Below are 13165 nucleotides of genomic sequence, written 5' to 3' on the forward strand. Positions count from 1 at the left end.
ACAATGTCAATGTAAATAATGTCAATGTAAATAATGTAAACAATGTCAATGTAAATAATGTAAACAATGTCAATAATGTCAATGTAATCCCACGTGCTCATGCAGGATTTAATTACTTCAAACGTGAAGCATTGTATCTAAACATAAAAACACTTCTCTAATCACTTCTGACCTCCTTGAGGCTCTGATGCCTTCAGCTATATCGTTTATGTAAATGGAGCTGATTGGATGAAACACAACAGAAAACAAAAGCATGTTTTTTATACCATTGTTTTTTAATTTATTTATAATCTGAAAGCGTTTTTCTGCTGAAACACCACATCCCGTCTTCACACTGACCCTGAACGAAGCGCTTTCCCTTCGTCGGAAGTCATACAGATCACATTGTCCCAATTGTATATAAATCTTATTAATGACACATTCTACTGCAGAAATGAAGATTTCTGAGATTTTAATTTTGCACAAAACAAAAGTCCATTTCAACCTGATTCTGATCATTCAATCAATCTCAAAGATTTACGGAAAATAAAACATATTTTCAATATCAATAAATTTATCAACACATTTGTTCTGATTATAAAAAAAAAGAAGAAGAAAACAAACAAAATCCAAATCCATAGACAGGAATAGAACAGCTTCCAAATAACATCAACTACACGATCAACCCAGATTTATTACATTCAATAAATTAACTAAAATCTGTGAGTGGAATGAATAAAGGAGTGAAATTCACACACTAACGAAAAGGAGTTGAACAGAATCGGGCCAGAAGACAGAAAAGACGAGCTGGTTATTACTTTTGGATTAATACTTCAGGAACCAGAAAAAAATTCAGAAGACGATCTGCTTCACTGCGGAATAAAGAAAAGGTAAAAAAAAAGTGTGGTTTAATTTAAACTCCTGAAGTTTCATGTTTAAAGCTCTACTATGGTTGACAAACAAATACTACAGTTAGCATCAGGACGTAGTAAAGCTAATGGACTCGGCCGTGAGTTTTTAGTGTTTTACCTTAAAAACAGCAAGTCTTAGAAAAACGATGCTAGTCATAAAACATTTGAATAAAGCATTTTTTTTCTATCAGAGGAAACATGAGTGGTGTCCGACACCAAAACTGTACCAACATGTCCCTGAATCCCTAATACTTAGGGAAAGATGCAGGAAAACACGTATAAAAAAATACACTTGTGTCTCTTAAAGCCACTTCCTGATGTGCGGTTTGTCTCAAACAAACAGGCAACGTGTGATGAAAATAAAATTCAGAATCACAGCGACGTGCGGTGCGTTAGGTTGGAATTTCAACATGGAAAGGCAAACATAAAAAAACACCAAAGTCTCGCTGATGTGAGAACACTGTTGCTAAGCAACTGTAGCTAAACATTTCCAACTATATCTAATAATCGTGCATGCTAGCATATAAAAGCACCATGACGACGTAAAGACAATGTGATCGTAAAAACGAACAAGAAAAAAAAAAAAAAAAAAAAAAAAAAAACCCCGGAACTTCAATATTGTCCTCAAATATGATTATAAATGACCAAAAAGAGAAATCTTAACATGAGGAAAATGACTTTTAGCTCTGACAGCTAACCAAACCGCAATAAGCTTCTGCTGGAACCTTTTCATTAAACGTTGTTGCATTAACTGTAAACGCAAGATTACGTTATATCTGAAAGAATAATTTTATAAACTATTCATAACCGTATCTATGCTGAAAAAATGTGGAACAATGTTGAATAATAACCCTGTAACGACACTCAGGATCGAGCGCTAACAGAACACGGACGTATTTGCACATTAAACGCATACGTATCGATTATCTTAGCGCTCCGTGGTAAGTGTAATTAAAGTGTAAGTTTCGGAATACATAAAACCTTTAAAGCTTAAAGCACGCATGAGGAACATGTCTCTACACCTCCATGTCCACGCGAAAGAGCTCGTCTTCTACTTAAACGTTAGCTAAACGTTCAACGGCTTAAACGAGGTACCCGTATCATCCGGTTGCTTAGCAACAGTGTTCTTATAACTTCCCGTCACAGGAACGTAAACGCACGACGCACCTCCGTTGAATACGCAGAAGTCCACATGGGTCAAATACGGGGTTAGAAAACTTTCCCATGTCGAGCTCGGTTAGCGGTTAATGCTAATTACGGAAAGTAAAAAGGAGTCGTTTCTCAGCAAATTATCCGCATATCTGAGAGAAACGTTGATGTTCTGAACATTTTTTTTATCGATTTCACCATCACTTTCTTTACATTGTCTGTAATGACTATGTACTGTAGATGCTAACAAACCATGTTTAACTCTGTAATTCGCTACCGTATGCCTTATTTTCTGTAAACTCACTTCTGTACACACTATTCAAACAGTGTGAATATCCTGTGTTTGCCTTCAGGCCTGAAATAAATTTCCCACATTAGACTTGAACAGCACGTGTAAAGTTCGAACAGAAACGCTTTTTCCTTTGCTCTAAAATAAATGTGCAAGCTGCTGAAATCTGTTCAATCTGTGCCTTTTGTTGTACAAGACTTCGGTGTAGAATGTGAGCGATAGGAAGTTAATGTAGTTTTGTCTTTCCTGGTGTATCTCTCACACACAATCACTGCCATCAGTGTGCGCCTCGGACACCTCCGACGTCGGAGCTTCAAAATAAAATTCCAGGCTTCTAGACTGAAGCACGCAAAAGTGTTTAATTTATAAAAAGAAGCATAAACAAGTCCTTCTGTGTCTGTATCCGGTAAATAAAGCACTATGTGGCAAAATAATTTAACAGAATATGATTTAAATGATGATTCTCACTATTTAGAGATGATTGTATGTGACCTTAGCTATAGCTTGTGCTGCTTAGCTAAACAGCTACAATCAGTGTATTGCTGATTTGTAAAAGTGAGTTTAATGTTTTGTTTTGTCCCCAAAATTGTTTGACAGCCGGAAAAAACCTCAAGCGGCCCAAGAGCCGAGTGACGTTAGGAGGAGGTGAATAAAATGAACGTCCTACGTGAAGGAACGTTGTTCACAGTCTCAGTATTTGCCTGGACCTTTAAGGCAGTCAGTGCAACACTCCGTATATACATACATTAAAAGGAGGAAATACAGTATACAGTATCGAGGCTCCATCTGTTCCGGATCACTCTGGCACTTCAGGTAAAGCTCCAGTCCTACAGAACGAGTGAGTCTCAGTGTTCAGAGCAATCCTTCGCTCTCGAAGCTCGTGTGCAGGAGGGAGAAGGAAAACGGAGAAAACTTAGTTCCAGCACCGCTGTAGAATTTATTCTGAAACTCCACCCTGAAACAGAGAGAGAGAGAGAGAGAGAGAGAGAGAGAGAGAGAGAGAGAGAGAGCAACAGAGACAGATAGTGACACAAAGAGAGAGTGACAGACAGAGAGCGACAGAGAGAGAGAGTGACAGAGAGAGAAAGAGAGAGAGAGAGAACGACAGAGAGAGAGACAGAGAGAGAGTGACAGAGAGAAAGAGAGAGCGAATAAGAGAAGAAGAGAGCGACAGAGAGAGAGAGAAAGAGAGCGACAGAGTGAAAGAGAGAGCGACAGAGAGAGAGAGAGAGAGAGAGAGAGAGAGAGAGAGAGAGAGAGAGAGAGAGAGAGAGAGATTTATCTGTGATTTCTATCAGGTCATTTCTTTAGGGGAAATTTTTAAATATTTCTTAAAAAAAACAATATTAATCTTATAATAAATGACAAAGTAAATGCAGATTACACAGTTCACACAGATTACACAGACTACACAGACTACACAGTTCACACAGATTACACAGACTACACAGTTCACACAGATTACACAGACTACACAGTTCACACAGATTACACAGACTACACAGACTACACAGTTCACACAGATTACACAGACTACACAGACTACACAGTTCACACAGATTACACAGACTACACAGACTACACAGTTCACACAGATTACACAGACTACACAGTTCACACAGATTACACAGACTACACAGTTCACACAGATTACACAGACTACACAGACTACACAGTTCACACAGATTACACAGACTACACAGTTCACACAGTTCACACAGAGCCACATGACTCTTACTGAATTAACATGTCTGAGTAATAAATACTGCTGTTGAGCATATGGACGACGCTCTGTCTTAAATTATGGAACTAAAAATAGTTCTGTCTGAAAATTTGTTTACATGTCAACTCTGGACTTTACTGACCAGTGGAGACGCAGCGCGTGCAGGAAAGCGGACAGTCCCTCCATCACCAGCAGGATGGAGACGGTCAGGACGGCAAAGAAGCCGAAGACGGGGACGAGGAACAGAACTCCGACGCTGTTGTCCACACGCAGCCCCACACGCATCACCATCGCCCACAGCACCTCTGACAACTCTACACACACACACAAACACACACACACACACACACACACACACACACACATCATCTACAACTCTAAATAAACATCTGGAACATCTCAGACATAAAGCAAATATTTGATGTTCATTAGTCTTCACTCAGCCTCTGATTCTTTAAGTAAGTGCATCATCATGATAAGAGTTTTCTGGACCCGGAGTCTATCCCAGGAACACTAGGTGTGAACAGGAAATACACCCTGGATGGAATGCCAGTCCCATCATGCACTCATTCATACCTGGGGCAATTTATTATATTCAATCCATCTTCTAAACAATTCAGATCCCTACAGACCGGGGGTGTGTGTTCAGCTCCCTACAGACCGGGGGTGTGTGTTCAGCTCCCTACAGACCGGGGGTGTGTGTTCAGCTCCCTACAGACCGGGGGTGTGTGTTCAGCTCCCTACAGACCGGGGGTGTGTGTTCAGCTCCCTACAGACCGGGGGTGTGTGTTCAGCTCCCTACAGACCGGGGGTGTGTGTTCAGCTCCCTACAGACCGGGGGTGTGTGTTCAGCTCCCTACAGACCGGGGGTGTGTGTTCAGCTCCCTACAGACCGGGGGTGTGTGTTCAGCTCCCTACAGACCGGGGGTGTGTGTTCAGCTCCCTACAGACCGGGGGTGTGTGTTCAGCTCCCTACAGACCGGGGGTGTGTGTTCAGCTCCCTACAGACCTGGGGTGTGTGTTCAGCTCCCTACAGACCGGGGGTGTGTGTTCAGCTCCCTACAGACCGGGGGTGTGTGTTCAGTTCCCTACAGACCGGGGTTGTGTGTTCAGGTGATTAATATGTAATGACTAATAAATGTCTGTTCAATATCATTCAGCTAATAACCCGACATCACTACATCATTATGATAACAAAAACACACAAACAAGCCGTGGTGATGGATCACAGACCACACCGAGTGCACTGGAGTGTTGTAGATGGACTCACGTGCGTGTGCCAGACTGAGGGCCCACAGCCGTAGGTAGGATGCGGTGTTGGAGATGCAGCCCAGGCAATGTTCAATAGTGTGTATCGACTGGTGCAGGAGCACGTCGGCAAAATCAAACTGGAATTAAAATGCAAAAACGATGAATAGCGAGATATCATTTTATATTTATGGTGACATTTCCACTTCCAGTGTGAGTCAGCGAGCATGAGGAGCCATTAACCAATGAGATGAAGGCGTGTTTCGGTTTACCTCTTCTGATTGGCTGTCTGAACTGCTGGAGTGACTGTCCAGGCTGGTTCCTTCCTCTAAATCATTGGCACGCATGAGGGAGATCTCCTCATCGCTGCTGCGTCGTACACGCTCATATCCCTGCACACACACACACACACACACACACACACACACACACAGATAAAGACACACACACATGCCCACACACACACGCCCACACGCCCACACACACACGCCCACACACAATTCTCACCCTGTACATGCTTAATCGATTCCTGCCCTTATGGAGCCAGTAGAGGTAAAGCGGCTTCCCCAGCAGCAGCACAGGAACACTGAGAAGAGCCACGAGTAACAGGAACACCTGAAGTCCCGTCTGAGATTTTACACACACACACACACACACACACACACACACACACACACACACACACACCTCTCAGTCTTGATTCTGCTGTAATTCCTTCCCGTACATGTGAATCTGTAAACATTCTTTTCTCCTTAATCACCAATCTTCATAAATGCTTTACTTTATCAGAGTGACACGAATGCTCAATTTAATTAAAATAATTGACCTTGAGACATCAACATTATTATCAATAATATAAATTTATTAAATAGAACATTATATGGTGTCATTTTTGCACTCACCTGCCCCGTGTACAGCGGCTGTCCCGCGCCTCCCTGCATGAGGAACATGTTGATGAAGTGGATGAGGATGCTGGGAGCTCGCTGGGAGTCTCGTGCCGTGAAAGCCAACCACTTGTAGACGATCATGAAGACCAGGTAGCCAAAGAGGCAGAGCAGAAAAAGCAGCTCAGGCAGGAAGACCAGGTAGAGGTTGAACTTCCTCCTGAAGTGTCTGAGAGCAAAACGAGACGCAGTGTAAGAGAAGGACAAACAACAAAAAGCTTCTCTTTTAACATTCCTGTGAACGAGCTGTTACTATAGAAACGACAATGTTTTATGTTGATATAAAACTGTGCTACTGTCAGAGCTATCGCCACCTTCTGACCAATCAGAATGCAGAACTCAACACCACTGTGGTGTAACGGTGTTTAAGTGACTCACAGGTGGTTAAAGACGCTCAGGACGACACCGAAGGACATGTGAACAATCCCCAAAATCACAGACATTTTCATCTTATAGGAGTTCAGGAACGTGAGCCGGTTTGATGCCAGGTTCCAAATCTAAAGGAAAAAACATCAGGACAGAACAGAATGTGACACTTTGTACTGTAGAGCTTTATTAAAAATGCACCTCCTGAAGAGGTGAGTGGAGCTAAGTGGTTAGTTAGGGTGTTGCCATGGTACACTAGGTGGTTGTTGGGGTGTTGCCAATGTACACTAGGTGGTTGTTGGGGTGTTGCCAATGTACACTAGGTGGTTGTTGGGGTGTTGCCAATGTACACTAGGTGGTTGTTGGGGTGTTGCCAATGTACACTAGGTGGTTGTTGGGGTGTTGCCAATGTACACTAGGTGGTTGTTGGGGTGTTGCCAATGTACACTAGGTGGTTGTTGGGGTGTTGTCAATGTACACTAGGTGGTTGTTGGGGTGTTGCTACGGTACACTAGGTGGTTGTTGGGGTGTTGCCAATGTACACTAGGTGGTTGTTGGGATGTTGCCAATGTACACTAGGAGGTTGTTGGGGTGTTGCCAATGTACACTAGGAGGTTGTTGGGGTGTTGCCAATGTACACTAGGTGGTTGTTGGGGTGTTGCCAATGTACACTAGGAGGTTGTTGGGGTGTTGCCAATGTACACTAGGTGGTTGTTGGGGTGTTGACAATGTACACTAGGTGGTTGTTGGGGTGTTGCTACGGTACACTAGGTGGTTGTTGGGGTGTTGCCAATGTACACTAGGTGGTTGTTGGGGTGTTGCCATGGTACACTAGGAGGTTGTTGGGGTGTTGCCATGGTACACTAGGAGGTTGTTGGGGTGTTGCCATGGTACACTAGGTGGTTGTTGGGGTGTTGCCAATGTACACTAGGTGGTTGTTGGGGTGTTGCCAATGTACACTAGGTGGTTGTTGGGGGTGTTGCCAATGTACACTAGGTGGTTGTTGGGGGTGTTGCCATGGTACACTAGGTGGTTGTTGGGGTGTTGCCATGGTACACTAAGTGGTTGTTGGGGGTGTTGCCATGGTACACTAAGTGGTTGTTGGGGGTGTTGCCAATGTACACTAGGAGGTTGTTGGGGTGTTGCCAATGTACACTAGGTGGTTGTTGGGGTGTTGCCAATGTACACTAGGTGGTTGTTGGGGTGTTGTCAATGTACACTAGGTGGTTGTTGGGGTGTTGCTACGGTACACTAGGTGGTTGTTGGGGTGTTGCCAATGTACACTAGGTGGTTGTTGGGATGTTGCCAATGTACACTAGGAGGTTGTTGGGGTGTTGCCAATGTACACTAGGAGGTTGTTGGGGTGTTGCCAATGTACACTAGGTGGTTGTTGGGGTGTTGCCAATGTACACTAGGTGGTTGATGGGGTGTTGCCAATGTACACTAGGTGGTTGATGGGGTGTTGCTACGGTACACTAGGTGGTTGTTGGGGTGTTGCCAATGTACACTAGGTGGTTGTTGGGGTGTTGTCAATGTACACTAGGTGGTTGTTGGGGTGTTGCTACGGTACACTAGGTGGTTGTTGGGGTGTTGCCAATGTACACTAGGTGGTTGTTGGGATGTTGCCAATGTACACTAGGAGGTTGTTGGGGTGTTGCCAATGTACACTAGGTGGTTGTTGGGGTGTTGCTACGGTACACTAGGTGGTTGTTGGGGTGTTGCTACGGTACACTAGGTGGTTGTTGGGGTGTTGCCAATGTACACTAGGTGGTTGTTGGGGTGTTGCCATGGTACACTAGGTGGTTGTTGGGGGTGTTGCCAATGTACACTAGGTGGTTGTTGGGGGTGTTGCCAATGTACACTAGGTGGTTGTTGGGGGTGTTGCCATGGTACACTAGGTGGTTGTTGGGGTGTTGCCATGGTACACTAAGTGGTTGTTGGGGGTGTTGCCATGGTACACTAAGTGGTTGTTGGGGGTGTTGCCAATGTACACTAGGTGGTTGTTGGGGTGTTGCCATGGTACACTAGGTGGTTGTTGGGGTGTTGCCATGGTACACTAAGTGGTTGTTGGGGGTGTTGCCATGGTACACTAAGTGGTTGTTGGGGGTGTTGCCAATGTACACTAGGTGGTTGTTGGGGTGTTGCCATGGTACACTAGGTGGTTGTTGGGGTGTTGCCATGGTACACTAAGTGGTTGTTGGGGGTGTTGCCAATGTACACTAGGTGGTTGTTGGGGTGTTGCCATGTAAAATGTTTATCATCAGGTTTCCTCTAAGCAGGTGAAGGAGAATAAACAGCAGTAAATATGAGCAGTCGCACTGAAGCACTTACCGGGTCGATGCCAAAGGGGTACGGCCCATTAAAGACCCCAGTAACGTTCGGGTCAAGTGCAAGGAAGCTGTTGGTGTGTAGCATGTTCATCCTACAACAACAACACAACATTAACACAACCAGACCGAACTGTAACAATACATCGTCCAAAAAACAAGATAATTGCAAAAATAAAAAATGTACTGTTTCAAAGTTTAAAAAAATTATAATTTCAATTTTCATTAAAATAAATTAAATGTATATATAATATATAAATACATCTAAAAATAGTCAAAGTGCAACAACAACAACAACAAAAAATAGATGTACTAATTTTGTACAATTGTTTAAAATGACAATTTAAAATAAATGCTATCAAAACAAACTGGAAATAAAACAATAAATCGGCTCTTATTTTCTATTTCCGTAATAAATAAATGCATTCTAATCGAACGACAGTAAACGATCGTAACTCAAATGATCAATAATTATCAATAATTAACTATAAATAAACAGCGAAGAAACAAAGCGATTGAGAGGACGGTTAGTGGAAGAACACGAGGTGAAAGTTTAGTCCGAATGTCATGAATAAAAATAACGAATTTAAAAATAAAAACTAAAATACTTTTAGAATAAAGATACAAAAAAATATATATATAAACAAACTCAGATTTATGTAGAGTTATTATTGTGTTTCCTTTAAACGGATGATGCGTACACCTAGCGACTTACTGCCAGTGCCCCTGGGTGAACATGGCTCTGACGTTCCACCCGGAGCCGAACAGGTTCAGCGACTTGGAGAAACAGTCGTTATAGATGAATCCGGTGTACACTGAGAAAACCCCCATCAACAGGATGATGTAGCGTCCCTCAAAAAACGTGTTCCAGAGCTGAAGAAAGAAAGAAAGGACAGTTTGGAAAGAATATATTAAAAAAAAGGGGTTGATGATGATGATGATGAAGAAATGTGGACCGTAAACACACCTCGTTCCTGGATTTCTTCAGCTTACGGTCCCGCTCGTACAGAACCATCCAGAAGGCGAAGAAGGACATGATGAGGCCATGGCCGAGGTCTCCGAACATCACGGCAAACAGGAAGGGGAACGTTATGATGGTGTACGGAGCTGTGAGAGACGAGGACATGAGGAACCTCATTTAACAACAAGTCTCAAGTCTCAAGTCAGACTTCCTGATATCTATACAGCATCCTGTACGTTACATCCAGACTCTGGAGCTGCAAGCTGAACATTAACATACACACACACACAGTGTGTCTGCACTTTACTTTGTTTGTGGCTATAAATTTTGACCTTGAGGTAAAATCATTAAGCATAATAGTCAGATTTCTACAAAATGTCCATTTAAAATCTCCTCCAACGACCTAAATTAGTCAGAAAATTTATAAATCTGAATAATGGACATCTTTTTCCCTGGGTTTTCCCTGGGACACACCTCCCTGACCCACCCGGCTTCACCTCCCTGACCCACCCTGGTTCACCACCCAGATTCACCTCCCTTCCTGACCCGGGTTCACCTCCCTGACCCACCCTGGTTCACCACCCTTCCTGACCCACCTGGGTTGACCACCCTCACCCACCCGGGTTCACCACCCTCACCCACCCGGGTTCACCTCCCTCCCTAACCAACCCTCTCTGACCCACCCTGGTTCACCACATGGGTTCACCTCCCTTCCTGACCCTGGTTCACCTCCCTGACCCACCCTGGTTCACCACCCGGGTTTACCACCGTTCCTGACCTGCCTGAGTTCACCTCCCTCCCTAACCAACCCTCTCTAACCCACCCTGGTTCACCACCCTGGTTGACCACCCTCACCCATAAGGGTTCACCACCCTGACCCACCCTCTCTGACCCACCTGGGTTCACCTCCCTGTAGCAGCCCACTCCATAGGCATCCACTATATTTTGAAATCCGGCGGTGAACTTATTGGTCCTTATGAGTGTGGGTGGAGTGTCGTTACAGGGAATTCGGTTGACGAACGAAGGAACCGTTGCCCCACTTTTTCTCTAAAAAAGTACAAAAAAAAAAAAACAGGAACCAGATGAGTAACAGTTCTAGCTAAATGAGAACAGGAAGAAAACAAAACACAGTAGAGCTGTGATCAGACAACTGAGGGGTGAGGGGGTGGGGGTGGGCAAAAAATCATCACATCCGATTACACATGAACACACCAGGATATAAACAACAAGTCACCGATTAAAACTATTAAAACAGAACATCTCTACACCAGCACATGGTATTGTCTGTCTACATATACATATATTACACATTTCTGGCATTTAGCAGACACCCTTATCCAGAGTGGGATTTGAACTCATGACCTTCCGGTCAATAGTCCAACACCTTAACCACAAGGCTACCACATCCATGCATGAGTATGTAAATAAGGACCACGTACTAATATGCATACCCGTGTCACCAACATTAGCTATGTTTTGTTGCTTCGTCATCGTTACTAATTTGCATATTGGATTGTGATTGGTCCAAAGCAATTGACGTTATTTAATGCCATCACTAAACATGGCTTTAACAGATTTCTTAATCCTGTATAATCAAAATCAACATACAAAAATATATATATATTTAAAGCGTCGAACAATAAGAATGAAATATTACTGTAGAAGAAGTGGGCGGGGCAAAAATGTACATAAAAAACATCAACATACGAATATTCTCTCATGTAAGAAAGAACATCTGTGTTACAGCTAAATGTTTCCCCCTTTATAGCAGTACATAGTCATTAGCTACAGGCTAGTATTTCACACAGACTCACTGAGCCTTCCTCTAGCGCCCTCCGCAGGGCAGGCAGGTCGTTCACGGGGCACCACACCTCCGCGATCAGGCACTTGTTGGTGACATCAAAGCTGCACAGGTTGAGGATGTGGTAGATGGCCTTCATCTTCTTCACCTGGATCACCCAGGTGTACACAGACTCCGAGGCTTTGTTCAGCACCTGCCTCAGGTACTCCTCTGTCCGGTGCAGAACCTACACGTGAGAAAACCTCAGGAATCAAAAATATACACATACAACTAAAGTGTAACATAAATCTATGCACAAAAGTCTGACTGGATATCCATGTACAGGTGTGTGTGTGTGTGTACAGGTGTGTGTGTGTGTACAAGTGTGTGTGTGTGTGTGTGTGTGTGTATAATATATAAACAATATAAACAGAAGTACGTATAAAACTCAAATCCCAAAATTATTCCTTTTTACTGGAAACATTTCTGAGAAGGACTTTTTCCTGTCAGTCTTCATGGAACAGAAAGTAAAAGGCAGAAGTTCTAAATCCAACTATAAAGTTTAAAAAAGACGTTTGATCAACAACAAATATACTGTGTTTACTAGCTGTTTGGATAATAAAGCCAGAAACTGTGCTAGAAATACAATATAGTGTCCTGTACACCCCCATACACCCTTATACACCCCTGTACACCCCTATACACCCCCGTACACCCCTATACACCCCTATACACCCCTATACACAGCTGTACACCCCTATACACCCCTGTACACCCCCATACACCCCCGTACACCCCTGTACACCCCCGTACACCCCTATACACAGCTGTACACCCCCGTACACCCCTATACACCCCCGTACAGCCCTGTACACCCCCGTACACCCCCGTACACCCCTGTACACCCCCGTACACCCCTATACACAGCTGTACACCCCCGTACACCCCTATACACCCCTGTACACCCCTATACACCCCTGTACACACCCCTGTACACCCCCGTACAGCCCTGTACACAGCTGTACACCCCTGTACACTCATACACCCCTATACACCCCTGTACACCCCCGTACACACCCGTACACCACATCCACACCCCCGTACACCCCCGTACACCCCTGTACACCCCCGTACACCCCTATACACAGCTGTACACCCCCGTACACCCCTATACACCCCTGTACACCCCCGTACAGCCCTGTACACAGCTGTACACGCCTGTACACTCATACACCCCTATACACCCCTGTACACCCCCGTACACACCCGTACACCACATCCACACCCCTGTACACACCCCTATACACTCTGTCCACACCCCGTACACCCCTGTACACACCTATACAGCCTGTCCACACCCCTGTACACACCTATACACCCCCGTCCACACCCATACACCCCTATACACCCCCGTACACACCCATACACCCCTATACACCCCCGTACACACCTATACACCCCGTCCACACCCCTGTACACACCCGTACA

The 13165-nt window shown here is 44.3% G+C and overlaps 1 protein-coding gene across 1 annotated transcript in view; it reads right to left on the reverse strand.

Annotated features, from left to right (window-relative positions):
• Positions 1–254: 254 nt before the first annotated feature.
• The window catches only part of atp6v0a2b (ATPase H+ transporting V0 subunit a2b), a 20728-nt gene continuing 7817 nt past the window's right edge, over positions 255–13165 (reverse strand). Inside the window, exons 9-20 of the mRNA XM_027169115.2 lie at positions 11712–11924; positions 10794–10944; positions 9904–10043; positions 9652–9809; positions 8941–9031; positions 6622–6740; positions 6202–6412; positions 5807–5926; positions 5572–5691; positions 5322–5439; positions 4194–4365; positions 255–3283 (exon numbers count right to left, since the gene is read on the reverse strand). Coding sequence (XP_027024916.1) covers positions 3181–3283; positions 4194–4365; positions 5322–5439; positions 5572–5691; positions 5807–5926; positions 6202–6412; positions 6622–6740; positions 8941–9031; positions 9652–9809; positions 9904–10043; positions 10794–10944; positions 11712–11924 — 1716 coding nt within the window. The 3' untranslated portion in view covers positions 255–3180. The remainder of the gene's footprint in view (positions 3284–4193; positions 4366–5321; positions 5440–5571; positions 5692–5806; positions 5927–6201; positions 6413–6621; positions 6741–8940; positions 9032–9651; positions 9810–9903; positions 10044–10793; positions 10945–11711; positions 11925–13165) is intronic.

This window comes from Tachysurus fulvidraco, chromosome 9 (assembly GCF_022655615.1).
Source record: "Tachysurus fulvidraco isolate hzauxx_2018 chromosome 9, HZAU_PFXX_2.0, whole genome shotgun sequence".
NCBI classification, from domain to species: domain Eukaryota; kingdom Metazoa; phylum Chordata; class Actinopteri; order Siluriformes; family Bagridae; genus Tachysurus; species Tachysurus fulvidraco.